Source organism: Dermacentor silvarum, chromosome 9 (assembly GCF_013339745.2).
Source record: "Dermacentor silvarum isolate Dsil-2018 chromosome 9, BIME_Dsil_1.4, whole genome shotgun sequence".
Taxonomy (NCBI): Eukaryota; Metazoa; Arthropoda; class Arachnida; order Ixodida; family Ixodidae; genus Dermacentor; species Dermacentor silvarum.
Window position 1 is genome coordinate 130,163,946 of NC_051162.1, and position 16,477 is coordinate 130,180,422.

The following is a 16,477-nucleotide window of genomic DNA, read 5'->3' on the forward strand; positions in this document are numbered from 1 at the left end:
GAAGCCTATGGAACACAGCAACCAAGACGTCAACTCTCTTTACCTTGGCCACCGCGATGACATTTGGAGCCGGCGTTTCATGGGTCCCAGGACGCACACTAGTCTGACTACAGAAGCAAGGAAAGGACAACTGACTCCAGTGGTGAAGGTTTATGTACAACTGAGCGACATTTATTTCTTTTTCTCTTATATCACTCTCTTCGACACAGTTCATGAATTTTTTTCTTTCTTCCCAAAATAATATACAAAGGCTGGCAGCCACAACCGCGACAGAGGCCGCCAAGCCATGTGCGACTAATCGCACGTGTCCGTTCACAGAACGCGCGCTGCTCACACACATTTATGCACGCTCCATCCGCAAGCACGCAAACACACAAGCACCCGACATGAATCAAGCGCCAGTAACATGAAGACACAGTGAGAAGATTGCCCAAGACACATGCGTCATGTCTCCAGTTGTCTTCCTGCCGGCAACAGCCCCCAATCCTTGGCCTAAACGCGCGCGCGATATATTTATTGTCCTGGTTCGTGAATTGATTGCTGCAGCTCCGCAGCTGATTCCAGGTACTTCTGCAGTCGCACATCGTAAGTCTACGTTTTTGCTATGGCGCCAGACGTTTCACTTCCAGAGGAAGGATGTTCCAGGACAGCTCTTGGACAGTTGTGTCTGGAAGCGCACAAGTTCGCTAAGGCGGCAGATTGCTTCTTTATACGCAAATGAAGCGTCTAGGATAGCAGCAGGACTGGTCACTGTTCCCAGATTCCTGACGTATGATTTGATCTTAGCGTTTCTCACCACTCTAAACATTTGTTTGTGTCCTTAAATAGGCGGAGAGTCAACTTTTAAGAATAGATCGGGCTGCGCAAGATCATGTATGCTTAATATCATTATCGTAAACCTCGTAGAGCATTTGAACAGGACCATCCGGTTTATAACGCTTCGATCGAAATTTCGCAATGACGCCATTGCACGAGGTATCTCTAACGGGAAGCCTGTGTGTCCGAGACATCTGAACATTGATCGCTCGCACTGAGCCAAACTTCTTTAATCGGCTATCGGCATTCCCGTCTAACCAGCGGTTCGAGCGCTACTTGTCCCAAATTAAAAAAAAAAACATTTTCCTGGCTCTAAACGTATGATCGGCCCTTTCTTTCGTACGTTTCTATACATGTAGTAGACTGTCGTTACAACGAAGTCGTATCGACACCACTATGGCTACGTTATATTCGATATTCGTTATAAGCATACATTTGCTACGCGCCAATATTGGCGAGAAACATTGCATGTTATATCAGGCAATTCATTATATATGTTTTTATATGGAGGTAAGACTTCGATAACGCGACGACTTTTTTCAGATGAAGTGTCAATACTAAAATCACAAGCGAACTTTGCCCAATCCTAAAGCGCTGACAGGTGAAGCGTTGCTATACATAACTAGCACGAACAAATACTGGGCTTTCGCAGAGAATATCTGGCAGTAAATTGGATACTGGAGTTCAGTGAGCAATACGCGGGTTTCAAGAACCGGTTTCAAGAAACGGTTTCAAGTTTAGGCCAGGGAGCCGAGGCTGCATTCGAGTCCGGCACCAACCAGAGATTTCTGCACGTCACTGACTACCGAAACGTCAGGCGCTGCATTCACGCATTATACGTATCTGGCTGCTCCATGTAGAATGATCGCAGATGAATTTCCGCGCGGCACTCTATTATATAACTATGTACAATGCGTGGACGACCACGACACACGTGAGGTCAGAAGAAATAACACAAAGTGAACATAAATGTCCGCGTCAAGTTTTCTTTTTCCTTCAAATATTTCGGCAAAAATTAAATACACTCTTTTACACCTCGACAGAATCATCCGACCGGTATCTGTACACCACTTTCCTTCAACAACCATTTCTCGACGCAAGGCGACGCCTGGTCCTGTTCAGTTGAAACCTAAACAAGACTACTCAAACGAGAGCACAGAAATAAAAAGAAAAAAAAACAAAAAGAAAAAAAGCTGGGAGAGGCTTCTGATGAATTTCACTGTTGGTCTTCTCTATTACAATCTGTTTATAGCACGACGAAGTCAAAATAAAGCGCTAATTTGTAGCGCATGGCTCGATAACGTTAGTTCTTTTGGATGTAGTGCTACGATCTAAATTTTTCACGTTCGGTTTTAATTTGCTGCAGACAGCTACAGCTTTAGTCAGCCTTCACACAGGTGGCTTCCACAGATATCGTCGCAGCAACCATGTTATTGAGGTGTGAACGAAAAGCAAAGAATAAAGACAGAAAATAACCGCCCTTCCTAATTCCGACCGGCACCGTACAAAACTAGTAATTTATGAACACGGCGCCATCGTGACGTCACGTGGAATCCATCTCTAGTGTCGGTGGGCCAAAGGTCAAGCGCCAGCAAGATGGATGGCCACTGACGTGAGCCAGAAGTAGAACTATGGACTCTGGGATCGACTTTTGCCTCTTATTGCATACCTCAGTGCCGTGAGCGCTTGCGATAAAACTGTCGCCGAGGCTACATCACAACATTGCGGCGAGAATTCTGAACACATGGAGACGTCAAAGATCTGTGCAACAGGGGTGACCTCATACGGGAATAATAATGGCAAGATTCACTCTGCACGTATCGATTTCAGGAAGCAAGCGTACCCATGCCCTTTATAGCGAAACGACGTTCTTCTTCTTTCTGGGGTTTTACGTGCCAAAACCAGTTCTGATTATGAGGCACGCCGTAGTGGAGGGCTCCGGATACACGTTTCGCAAGAACATTAACAAAAACGCATTTAGACAGCCCGTAGAATGCTCCTGGCGGGATGCTTAAAACACGAAGTTTGGTTCGTGAATTGCTCACGCGTAAATAAATTTTCTCGCTGACAGATAAAATCACTATCAATGAAACATGGCTGCAGTTAACATAAGGTTGTGGGCTCGATTGCCAGTCACGGCGACCGCATTACACGACTGGCGCGAAATGCAAGAACGCTCGTGTACTTGGATTCAGGTGCGCGTTAAATAAAGAACCCAAGATCGTCAAAATCCCACCGGAGGCCCCCACTACGGCGTACGTCACAGCCCTAAAGCTATATAACGATGATGGAGCAGAGAGCACATGAAAAGTCATGGACAAAGCGGGTTTACCAGGTTAACTCGCTTCGACGCATGTGGGATATGCAGTGGGCCAAATTCTTTCACGCTCAGCTAAAGTGTATTGTGTGCAAAGGAGGCCGCTGTTTAAGATGCAAGAGGAGCAGTACAGCTCGCCAGGAAGCGATGTGCCGATTCAGTCGACACCCTCTGCCTGAAAGCGTTCTAGCTGGCCAGATAGACACGAGAGCCAAAGCCACTTTCCGCACTTCGTCCGCGGTAAGCAATAAAATGTAGGCTTGCTTGGCCTAAGTTTTTCTTCCAAACAACTTTAAGCGCCAACTACATGAAGCGTCTCTTCGAGCGTCCATCCGTCGGCGTCTGCAGCAAGCTTATGAACAAGCTTGTAGTCAAACGATGGTAATTGAAAAGAACGCTGCGAGACCGGCTGAAGGAGAGCCCACTTAAAGACGGCGCAACGGTGACGGTGGAAGTAACGCGACGCCGACGCCAGAAGAAGCGCTTCATGTGGTTAGAAGGAGCGCCTATAAGGACGACGAGGCGACACCCCTGTTGCACCGTGCTTTGTATTCAATGCATTATGCAGCCCTGCGCGCACGTGTAAACAAACTCCTTTTGCGGAAATAAAAGGAAAGCGGGCGTTTGTGCACCTAACAAGGAAAACAGTCCACACCATACACAACGGCCATTCAGCGCCCCTGGGACAGTTCGTGGCGCGTAACCGCCGTTCAAGTCCAGTGCACCATTTTCAAAAGCAAACACGAGCCTTCGCACACCACACCACAAGCAAACATGAACGCGCATGCAGTCACACACCGTGCGCAGGCGCAGTCACGTGGCCAGCGCCCGCCTAAGCATTGGGGAAAGCACGCTACCGTTGTAAGGTAGCACGTGTACCACCCTAGCCGTCACACTGCCCCACTTTTAAATGACTAAGCAGTAGTTTTTACAGGACAACTTTAGCCCAATCAATTTGCAGACCAATGAGCTCAGGTTGACCTTTGTGTTGTGCATGCAGTAATCGAGACTCTACTGAGCATGTGTTACCAATACCAAAGCGGAAGAATTGCTTGGTCCGTATTTGAGAATGGATGCTGTTCAGAAAGTTCCAAGCACCTAATGGTCACTATAAAAGCGCTAACACACACGCAAGCTCAGACAGTTTGCGCAAGCGCAGGCGTCTCTTTCAACCCTCGCCTGAAACAAGAGATCTGCTCTGCATTGCTTGGTGTGGTGAGCGATCTCGGCCTCAAGTTGGCGCGCCTGAACTCTAAGCTTTCCATCTGTTTTGCTTGAACGAGAATCTTTATTTTAGCATCACGGTGACGCTTTCAGCATCTAACGGCTGCTTGCGCCTCTACACTCCTTAATTTATTCCATTACATTTAGCTCTAAAGGAAGTGCGTGCCGCCTCACGTGCACTTATGTGTCCACTGAAGTCCGGCTTGTCGAATACCGGCTGCCGAAAGCTGCCTTTCGTGTACACAGCTATCCGACATGACCCGCAGGCATCTAAGGTGGCTCGCGCCAGCACCGTGCACAAGGTACAAGACCAGCGATAGCGCACAGTTCTCTTCCGCACGATGTCCTCACCCACCAGTTGGTGCAACGTTCCAACGCAACCGGTCGCGCATGAGCACGAACACACGCACACACAAACAGCCACGCTCACGCACGCACACGAAAGCAGGAGACAAAAAAAAAAATAGTCCAAGAAACAACACGTCCATGGCGGCGACAGGCGGCGCGCGCTAAGTGAGGATTTGTTGGTTCATGGAAGGGTCCGTCTGGTGATACCACGTGTACTGCGGCATGTAGCTGGACATGGCGACGGCCTTGGCGGCCGCCGGCGACATCTCCCACGAGCCGAGAGGCGGCGACATGGCGGGTGGCGTGAGACTCGCGCCGTGCGGCAGGTGATGCGGGTGATGCGGATGCGACGGGTGATGCTGCGACAGCGACGGAGGCTGCTGCTGGTGCTGGGGATGGTGGTGGTGGTGACTCGTGGGAGGGCTCTGCGGTCCGGGCGAGGGCTCGCTGGGCGACTGCGGGGTGCCGGCCGAGTTGGGAGGCCCCAGCGACGGGGGCCCCGGGGTTCCTGGCGCCGGGTTCGGCGTGTGCGGGCCCTGGTTCTGAGACTGAGGGGTCCCCACGCTGCCCTGGTTGGTGGGCGTGCCTCCGCCGCCGCCTCCGCCGCCTCCTCCTCCGCCGCTGCCGCCTTGCTGCTGAGCCTTGAGCATCTTCTTGTACTTGGAGCGCCTGTTTTGGAACCAGATCTTGACCTGCAGCAGCGAGAACATGAAAGGTGCTCGTGAGCCCAGGGACCAAATGGGGATCGGCACGTTACGAAAAAGCATTCAAAATCACACTCGAAACCATATTATGTTGTTGAAACAATACAAAGTGTTTGCGTGAAGATCCCGACTTGAAATGATTAACACTCGCCGTCAATCATTTCATGTTCTGTTGTAGCTGTTTTCATACTTTGTACATATACACAAAGTATACGAAGATGTCAACGCAATATTTCGTTGACGTGTTCGTAGCCATTCGCGATGTTATTCCAGTAATTTGTGCCACCATATTTCCGGAACGAAATGTGACTGCACAAAATGCAACGGTTAAATGTGATGGTGGTTAGAGGGGAAAGTGAAATAAGTAAAATAGAAGCAAGGCAGAACTTTTCATCTGGGGGCCTCACATGTGCGGTGCATGCACTTGACCAGCTGGTGCACGTCCTCACCGGCAAGGCAACACATCTGAACGATTTGAAAATGACACTTAGACAAGTGTGCTGTGTAAATGCAACCGGCGTGCAAGAGTAGGGAATGCCAGACATTGTATGGTACAGTTGCCATATTCATCATCATAATCATGCAGGACGAAGGTCTCTCCCTGCGATCTGCAATTAGGCCTGTCTCGCGTCAGGTGACTTCAGCTTATGCCTGAAAATAATTTGATCACACCGTTTCATTTTATGCTATACTCAACTGCGTTTCCTTTCTATTGACAAATTCGGTTACCCGAACAGACCACCGGTTATGCAGTTCCTACCTGATTTTAAATGATTCACAACACATGGTCACATTACCATTATTCAGCCTGCATGTTTTCTACGCCGTGGCAAGAGTATTTCAGAAGCTGTTCGCTAGAGTAGTAAGATTAGAATCGACCACAACTGAATGACGCGTGCAAAATAAAAGCTCGCTCTGCTTGCTTTTTCTATTCCCTTCTCTGATCAGCAAAGATAAAGGAACGCGCCCCAAAGTAGTACGCTTATTGTGTCACGTGAAGGGGGAAAAGAAAAAAGGTGAACTCTACAAGTTAGTCGGCCATCAAACTTGTCCGTGACACAAGATAACAAACCAGCGACGTGTCACTGGAGTACCGAGTCAAACGGGTTCGCAAAATAAGAGCATTGCGCTTATTTGTGCCGAGAACGCGCACAGTATACACGGGAATCAAGCAAGAAGCTACGGCGTCACTTCGATCTCCAAGATGCCGCCGCCCTCAAGTGTTCCGGCCGCGTCAGTGCGAACCGCCAAAAGTGCTCGTGCTTTATGCTCAAGCGCCGCTCGGTAGAGTTTTGACACGAACGTACGTACACGCACGCACAGACGTCAATGGTACCGAGAGCGCGCGCGCGCAGGTCATTGTTTTGCGGCGCCTCGAAGAAGCACCACGTAGGTTCGGCACACAACACTTCTTCGAGAACCAGGGTGGGGGGGTGAGTAAAAGGGGGCTACTACTGCCCCAACCCCGCCCCAGCTGTGCCGAAGTCCCCGGAAACACTATTGTTAGAAAGGCCCGCGCTGGCAGGCTTGCTTGCCCGGCCGAAAAGACAGGCTCGCAATGTACACACGCGCGTGGCCCGCTAGTCCTTTTCGTGCGGGCGCCGAAGACACAGGCGCCGACCCGACACACGCCGTGCAAGAAGCCGCCGCCAGACACGAAGAGTGCAGATCGCCGGCTGCCACGGTGAGGCAGCACAAAGAACCGCCTTCTGAGAGCGCCGGGAGGCGGGTTTTTCCCTTTTCTCTTTTTTTTTTCTCTCTCTCTATGTCGGCGGCATCGCGTACCGAAACGTCGGTCCCGGCCCGCGAGTTGAACTGTCTCTCGGGGGCGGGAAGGCCGCGTGGCGCGTCTTCCACCTTCGGTCTCGGCGGAGGCATCGGAGGCGGCTGCCGCGTCAGGGCCTTTCGGGAAATGCCCGTCATCTTCGGTCGAAAACTTGAGCGCTTTATTATTATTATTTTTTTTACCTCTTGACCACGTATAGAGCTCTGCCTGAAATCCTTCTGGACACCCTCTCATTCGCCCTTGCTTCTAGATTCCTCGGTCTCCGAGCCCTTGCGAGTGTTCATTCTTTTTCTGGCCTCGATGCAATACCACCTCACCTTCGTTCTAAGCCGCCGTTCACCCGAAAGCCGGCTTCGATGTCTCGGACCCTGCACTTGCCAAGGCGGGTTCATTCAACACCGCCCTATCTGGAGTGCGGTAAGAAAGGGGGGGGGGGGGGGGGCAGGTAGAAGTATAGAAGAAGACGTTGAAGGAGGCCTTTACGAGCGAAACAACGGTGCAGTCTCTGCAGAAACTGTAAGGTGCCGTTCTGGTCGCACCGGTGACGGGGGAAGCGCAGAAGCGCCAAAGAGCGAGCATACGTCCAGCGATGATGAAAGGTTTGGCATCGAAGGTGACGGCACAATCGAAGACGGCGCTAGCGACGTCTTCCCGGGGGGAACAATGCACGAAAGAAGACATCGCTGGTCCGCGAGCCATCATATACTATACGCAGCAAATTTGAGTTTCCTACGCTGTTAAATAATTTAGACCCTTAAAAGCGAAAAAGGCTGAAAATCGGGTGAAACTCACACCCTTAAAACCAAGAATGGTGCAAGGGGGTGAGTCATAAACCTATCTGCACCCTTTCTTGGCTTTAAGGGTCAAAATCATTTAACGGTTTATAGTCTCACGGTAGGAACAGAAATTGACTTGGCAGCGTTGGTACTGCCGTATAGGAGGATGTGTATAATTTTGTTTTTTACACAATTGTTTTCTTACAGTTGCATATAAAAAAGAAGCGCCACAGAGCTAGAGCTGGCAGTGAGTAAGGATATTGCGATGTCGTAGTGACAACAACGGCTGAGCTTTTCCATTTGAATGTCTTCGCAGTATGTGGACGCCACATCACATCACCTGGTTACATACAAACGGAAGAAGTCTTGGATGCCACAATGCGGGGAAAGACAAAGAAAGAAAACGTGCGAGACACGGAGACCCTGCATCGCAAAAGTGCACGGGCGTTTTCAATTATTTAGCCCACGACGAGTGGCGACCACGCCAATGAAATCTCTCGCCTCCCATCTTGTTTCGTAAGGGCCACACAGGGTACGCCGCGTGTTGGGGGTGGTTTTCGGAGCCGTTGCCTTTCGCACGCAAACGCGGCGGACGCTACCACCTCGCTCTCCTCCAGAAAGCGCTGGAAACGAGGGCGAACAATGGCGGGGCCCAACATCGCTCACGGCGCCCTTCACTCGAGCAAGCGGCTCCTCGAGATCCGCTGCCAACCAGAAGTGAATGACGAAGGAGGTGGTCTCGGAGGCTACAGGCTGAGCCGTGCACGCGCGTATACACACAACACAACGCGCTTTCGTGAATCCATTCCGACCCGAATCGGCACGGATGCGGCGGCGGGCTGATCAGGCCCGACCCCCCAGAGGGGCACGTGATGGAGCACCTCGTGCCACCCGCGCGAGACACCGACAACCCGTCAGCGAGAACCGAACGGCCTCGCTCGCGCACAAGCATGCAAGCCGCAAGCAGGCCGACGTAGCGTGTACGCGCAGTACGTATTGCAGTACGAGTTCAAGACAGTGTGTGTGTACGCGCGAACTTACCACCTGGAGCCTTAGATGGAACTTGTGTGGGTCTGTCTGTAAGCGTTCGGGTGCACACACTCTTAAAACCGCCCCGATTTGTCTTCCATACGCCGTGCTTGGAAGCTGACGCTCTGCGTGAACATTCAATTGGCGATGGGGCGAGCGATATTAAGAAGGATTTTGTGTGCTGCTGCCGTTTTGTATTCCGTGAAGGTAATACGTCGGCGCGTATATGGAAGGCGCGTGCGAACAAGACGAGTTTGGCTCTAAACGGTCCTCATGAAGGTGGGAACGCTGCGGCTGACCGTCGCTAATCTCAAGCGCAATAAAGGATGACGGCGTACAGCATGAACACAGCACGAACGTTACCATACTGAAGAGAAGTCATCGACATGATAGCGTTCGTTCTCGCGCCCCATCTGACAGTTCGAAGAATTACATGTGCACGGAAAGAAAGTTTTGAAGCATCCCTTATATTTCAAAAGTCGCGGCTTTCGGTACATAGCTCCGCGGCTGCTGTGATATTCAATCTTGTATGTTTATTGTGTATGAATCTCGCACCAGGAAAAAGTGAATAAAGAAGCAAAGAAAGAAAGAAAGAAAGAAATATTTCAATGTTACGAAACAGGTCTTTCCAGTCAGACACAAGCCTGAAATGTGCAAGATGGAAGAAGTCACATCACTTGTCAACTATACACGCGTAGAATCGAAAGATCGGCCAGCTGGTGCGTTTCAACTTTACGAGAGCATTGCTATTATATCGTGGCGTACCTGCACTTCTCGCCACTTTATATTAACGGCAAAACATTCTTGCCACCCACCGTGGTTGCTCAGTGGCTGTGGTGTTGGGCTGCTGAGCACGAGGTCGCGGGATCGAATCCCGGCCACGGCGGCCGCGTTTCGATGGGGGCGAAATGCGAAAACACCCGTGTACTTAGATTTAGGTGCACGTTAAAAGAACCTCAGGTGGTCCAAATTTCCGGAGTCCCCCACTACGGCGTGCCTCATAATCAGATCGTGGTTTTGACACGTAAAACCCCATAATTCTTTTTTTATTCTTGCCAGAACATACTCTTCTACCACTTTTCCGGTTTCAATCTTACATAGTTCAATCTTACATAAACGAGGAACATTTGGTCGATCGATTCAGATAAGCTGCTCCAACAGGTTATGCTAAAACACTGCTGGCGAGCTGTTTTCCATGCTTTTGGCTCGACCTAACCAAAGCGTAAAAAAAAAAAAGAAAAGTAAAAGAGCACTCGCATGCTGCGTGTTCCACCAGGCCCCCTTCGTTCACGCGCACTGGCCCAATGACGTAAGAGGGCCGACGTTATAAACCAAAGGCAGAACACCGCGAACGCTCCTATACATGGGCGCGTGCGTATAGTAGCCCCAGGAAATAAACGTAAATTAAAGAAAATACGAAACGCAGCTACAGACAACTACACTACAGCGACGGCCGCCGCTCTCCATCATACCGTTCCTTTGAGTCGAGACAAAAGCAAAACTTGAGAACTGGGCTAAAAGAAAGAACATCCCTGGCGCCGAGTTTTCATTCCCCACTTTCTTTCTTTGGAAATTTTGTTTCGTCTATCGCTTTATTCGTCAGTGTCTGCTTCGCAGGTAAAAGAAGGAAGCAAGGAAGCCAGCCTTGAGGGGAGTGGTCGGTTGTGAACAAGAAGGAGGGGGGGGGGGGGGGGGGGGGCGTTATGGCCGAGATGGAAGAGAAGAGCGCGACGCTCGCACCGGAAAGCGCAAGGAACAGCAGCAGCGGCCTGTCTGCAACCTGCCTCCTTTGCAGCCCGGCGGGCCTTAGAAGCGACGTGCGTGCGCCGCAAGACACACACGGCCACACCACCCGCCCGGGGTTGCTCCTCCCTTCCTCCCCCTTTATGGAAAAGAAGAAAAAAATAAATGAACAAGCAGAGGAGAACCGCGAACCACCTTCAACCACCGGTCGCTCCGAGAACCTCGATGCACTCCTCTTCCTCATCCCACAGTCATGCTTCGTCTTTTCACCTGCCCAGAATCGGCGCTGTGGGCGTAGAAGAGAATAGCAGCGATCCACCGCAAGTCTTCGTGCACAAACTCTCTCTCTCTCTCTCTTTCTGTCCGACAGCGTATATAAGCCGACGCTCTTGCCGCTCGAGTCGTCTCTCTCTCTTTCTCTGCCTCTGTTTCAGGCTTAGATTGAAGAGGAAGTAGAGAATCCTCGCGTGCACGCCTTTGCAGCCAACTTTTTGTTTTTGTTTTTTTTTTTCTACGCCGGAGCTTTCTTGCGAGAAGGCGTTTTGCGTGTGAGTCGAGCACACAGCCGAAAGCGGGAACGTCATGAAGGTCTGAGGTTCCAAACGGTGAAATACATATGCTGGGAGATCTGACATCCATTAGCTGACCAATTGATTGATTTATTCAATGGTTGACAGCGAAATGTGTTGAGAAATCTGACTTGATTGATTGATTTATTGACAGCGTGATTGATTTAACACTCCGAAGCAAATCCTGGGTTATGAGAGGCGTCATACAGGAAATCTCCGGTCTAACCTTGACCACCCCTTTAGGTTCTTTAACGTGAACCAAAAATCGAAGTACGGGAGCAGTTCTTGCGTCCGGACTTCGTGGGAATGCAAATGGAGAGGCCGCAAATCGAACGCACGATCTCGTTTGCGTCTAGTCAGCAGAATACAGCTACATTGAGCAACTGCAGCGGACGGCGTCGTCACATTGACCAACTATAGCCTTTAGGCAAAGCAAGAAAAAGATACCGATAGGCAGTCTCAAGGGATCGACCAATAAGGGCAACGAGACACCAGCGCAAGTTATCAACATAATCAAGACAGTATAGAAACACGGAAACTACATCCCAGTGGTTCGGAAAGCGAAATCACAACAGGAGTTCTCGTCGTTTCCGATTTCGCCGCAAGGCCACAACGCGAGAGAAAGAACCGCAGGCACAGAGGCGACGACGGGCGACAGAGCAGGACACACACCGACCGGCGCGGCTTGACGACGTCGGCGGGCCTAATCGGAACAATGGCTCGACGGCTCCGGCGGCAATTTGTCGCTCTCTCGCGAGCCACGCCGGCCGGTCGCCGCAACAACGCCTCGGTCACCTCGCGCGAGATATGTAGGACATCGGGACACGATCGCCTCCCCCCCCCCCCTCCCTCCCTCCCTCGTGCACAGGCTAGCTCGCATGCAGCTGCCGTCGTACCAGAGGCCGAGGCCGCGGGAACGGACGAACGGGCAAACACGTAGCGCTGGGCTGGAGAAACTAAAGAAAACAAACACCAAAGTATAGCCACATCGCGGAGACAGTGAGACAACGCGAGCAGAGAAAAAGAAAAGATTAACTGGAAGAAGAAAGCTTGCTGCAATGACCACGAGTGGCTGAGGACGATGACTCACACTCGAAGAACGAAGATTTTATTTTATTGATTGATTCCGCGTACACTCGGGGAGGCAGGGCCTGGCACGTGGTATGCGCCCCTTAAACAGTTTTGCAGCGGTACACATCACGCATATTAAACGTGTTATTAATGAAACGCAGCTGGAAAATGGAAGCTGAACTGCGCATGCGCAAAACCTTAACTGTGTCTGTTTCATCTTCTTCCTAGCTCTAGATGTCCAGCGTGTCCTTGCGCTGTTTACTTTCATTACATTCGTGCAGCGTACTGTGCAAAATTTTGGCGCATTATTCAGCTAAACTGACACGCTAAAAAAATTAGGCCAATTCCACGCTTGTGAAATCTGATGAAACAGCGGAGCTGTGCAAGCATGGATGTATAGCGTATAGTGGGTATGACGCTCGCCTTCGGGCCGTGAGTACCCGGGTTCGAATCCCGCCTCGCCAAGAAAGTTAACAAAAAAAGCGGGCAAGTTTGCACTCGGTCGTGCGAAGCTTAGGCACAGCGACAGTGTCGATCCTCAAGTCTTACTGGCTGCTACTGCTAGGTATTAACTTGGTTGCTGCTAGGTCTTAACTTGGTTTAACTTAACTACGCATGTAGGGCAGGTATTCTCGAGCGATCATCTTCGGAGGTACATTCCCTTTCGCGACATTTCGCGTGACTAGCGGTGGACGCGCCGGCGCCTACGAGGAACAGCGTTCCTGGCTTGCCACAAACGCAGGCAGGCAGCCGTGTCTGTGTCGGGCGAAGCGAGCGCGCACCTACGCGGGAGGTTACTAGGCAACGCGAGGTGACGTCATCGCTACTGCTTCGGCGCATGCGCGGCTAGGCAACGCGGGCGGAATCGGCAGCAGCTCTGCGCGTTGCCTCGTTGGTGCTGCTACAATTCCTTTCTATCTCGCTCTCATTTTCCCTCTCCAGAGCATTGCGCGCGCGGCGCGCATGCTGTCTTTCCCTCTCCTTAACGTCCCATTTCAAGGCAACATGTGCACGGCACGAAGAGAAGGCGAGGCACACGCCGGTCCGCGAGGTGGTTGCTAGGCAACGCAGTGACGCCATAGCTCGGCGAGGCTTTGCGACAGCAGGCGCAACTTTTTACGGTTACCTAGAGTACATCCTTAGAGGGTTACCATTTCCCTCAAAAGTAATCGTCAGAAGTCTTGCGTAAGCTCCGTTTTATTTAGCTCACTGCTTGGCTGTCAGAAATGCTATTAACGCTCATACGCGTGACCTGGATATACCGGGAGCGCAACGTTAAACAAAATGTGCGCTATAGATAAATGACGAATATCGTCTGGTAACAAGATAATATCAGAAGGCTGCAATTTTTTTAAGAGTGCACAGAATGTGCATATGATAATCGAGTACGGTCAAATGGGGCGCGACAAAGAAAACTGAAGCACGATGACGTCTCTCGTTATGTCCACTTGTCCGTGCAGGGACCTTATCTTCCGGTTTTTGCATAAGGAGGGTAACTTTCTTTTCAATTAGCATCCGATAACGCAAGTCGTATTGTGGAGCAGTAATAAGCCCAGCTTTTGCTGACCTACACACATGAAGTCAGGATGATTATCTCGCATTGCACTACGCGAGGCATCACCTATTTACCGGTGATTTAAAACCGCAGCCAAAGCAGGAAGCAAAGAAAAATAAATTTGAGCAAGAGAAAGAAAATATCCATGCAGGCCCTAAAGCTAGGCGCCGAAAGTCCGCACGACGAGCCAGAAAAAGAAGGGGGGAAAAAAAAGAAAAGCCGGCGACAAGTGACGAGCGATCCGTGACTGGGGGCGGGTCCGGAACCGAACCCGCCGCCAGGAGCCAAGCCAAGCCAAACCTAGCCACGCCGCGTGCACACGGCTATTCTTCGCGCGTGCGGCCTCGAAGCAGCAGCAGGAAAGAGTACTACACCCGACGACGCAAGGCCTAGCACGCGTGGTTCTGCATTCAGACGCAGTTCATCCACTAATTACGGAATTCAATGAGACAGAGAGCTCATTGCTATGGCAGAACAGTCCGCATTCGAGCCACCGCTGCACAGGCTCGCTGGGCGGTCGTCGCCAGCCGCGCTGCGGCAATTATTAGCCGCTGCCGCGGACGCATGCACTCGCATTCGGCAGCACAGTTCATCACTTATGATAATTCCAGTGCGGTCGTTCGTTCGTTTTGGCATTCGAGTCGCACTGCCATCCGTGACTCCGCTGCCCCTGCCGGCACAGTTGCCCTACACCGTGGATGGACTTTTTGAGAAACGTCGCACGGTAGCGGTTTCAGCGGCGCACGCTATATGGGTGTACAGCAGTTTGTGGAGAGGTCGGGGTAGCGGCACTTAGCTAACTCCCTCCCACCTCTAATTCTCCCCGCAGAGAGACGCATACATCACGGGCGAACAAAAAGGACAGCGCTTCTTCGTGGTGTGTATGCAAACTCGACTGGTGGGTCAACGCGACTTCCGCCAAGCAACGTCTTCCGAGGCTTGTCAACGCGATTTGAGCGATGACCTCACGGCGCGTAAGAACCTGCATAACACTATAGCTGCAAGGATAAGCAGATAGAGGGCATTCCGCGCGCCCCCTACCCCCCTTTCCCCTTGATTGTTTTATCATCATCATCGTCATAACAGCAATAATTTATCCGTATAAGTGCCTCAAGGTAAAACACACGAACGGATCTTTTGGGGTGCACTCGCGCTTCCAGCAAGGGCCGTCCTGGTGTCAAACTTACTTCTGTGAAAAAAATACTATGTCAGACCGCTTATATCGCAAGCTGTGTTTATTTGCTGTCTTTCCTTAAACAGCTTATGGTCCTACAAAGTTTTTGCGTAAGAACATAATCTGGCACGCTATTTTTGAACCACTGTGGAATAATCATACCTGCCAGTGAAATCGACCTTTACACAAATGAACTGTCACTGTTTACCGATTGACTACGGACTTCTATTGTAGACCGCTTCCCCTTGTTAGAAACTCCCCCCCCCCCCTTCCTTCTTTTGTTACAAAATTAATACACGGCCTGTAGCCGTAAAGTCCTTATGTGTGTATTTCCTTTGGCGATGTACAGATTTACAAGTTGGTCGTTTGAAGAAACATTGGTCGAGAAGTGTAAATCGTAAGTCTACATGCAAGCTATGTACGAATAATGTATAGTGCTCCGAGAAAAGAAAAACGGCAGCGAGATAACGACTATACCATTTCTATATCTACTGTCTAAGTAAATGTATCTAAGCCTGGCGGAGCTATATACCGCCCATTGCACGCGGTAGTTGTCCCGCACAGCTATATCTCCCCCGGAAAAGTGCACACAGCTCAGGAGCTAACGTTAGAAAAGATACACACACCCGGGTGGCTGTATCTAACAGACGTAGTATAATCTGCAGCAGCATGCATCTAGTATAGGGGAGGCAGGCCACGGAATGCGTCCGATGCGAGTATCGCGTGTGTACGCGCGGAGCGAACAATGCCAAGGCGATAGCACCGAGACGCGTGCTGCAGGGGCCACTTTCTCATGGCTGCGGTCGCCGTGAGCCCGCTATGCAGATGAGGCGCCCCGAGGTATTCAACGTGGCCAGCCGGCAAGGCAGCTACGGGGCAGCCCGTGCTGAAGGCCTCCCCGCGTACGTGCCGCGGAACCAGCTGCATGGCCTTTCGCGCCGAGATCTTTAAAGAAGTAGGAACCGCTGCACCAAATTTTAGCGTGGCTACTAAATGGAACTCTTGAGAGCAATATTAGAGAGCTTTAGATTAGGGTACGCAAGCGGCTTATGTACGCAAAAACTACAGCACTGCGCATGCGCAGACACCTGCGTAGTGCGGACCCCTTTGCGCATGCTCAATACCGTGGCCCCTAGTTCTTGCGTACGCAAGTCACTTGCGTCCCCTAATCTAAACCTCTATTAAGTTAAGAGAGAGAGAAAGAGCAAGGCAGGCAGGTCAACCAGGCGAGCGTCCGGTTTGCTACCCTACACTAGGGTAAGGGAAAGGTGACATAGAGAGAGGAAAAGAGGAAGAGTTTGAGTACTGAGTACACGTGGGACGATGCACAGGGACACTATAAGCGACTATTAAGTTAAGGTGGAT

The 16,477-nt window shown here is 50.9% G+C and overlaps 1 protein-coding gene across 1 annotated transcript in view; it reads right to left on the reverse strand.

The window, feature by feature from the left end:
* Positions 1 to 143: 143 nt before the first annotated feature.
* The window catches only part of LOC119464298 (homeotic protein distal-less), a 95,243-nt gene continuing 78,909 nt past the window's right edge, over positions 144 to 16,477 (reverse strand). The window contains exon 3 of the mRNA XM_037725204.2: positions 144 to 5,397. Within this exon, the coding sequence (XP_037581132.1) occupies positions 4,867 to 5,397 (531 nt within the window). The 3' untranslated portion in view covers positions 144 to 4,866. The remainder of the gene's footprint in view (positions 5,398 to 16,477) is intronic.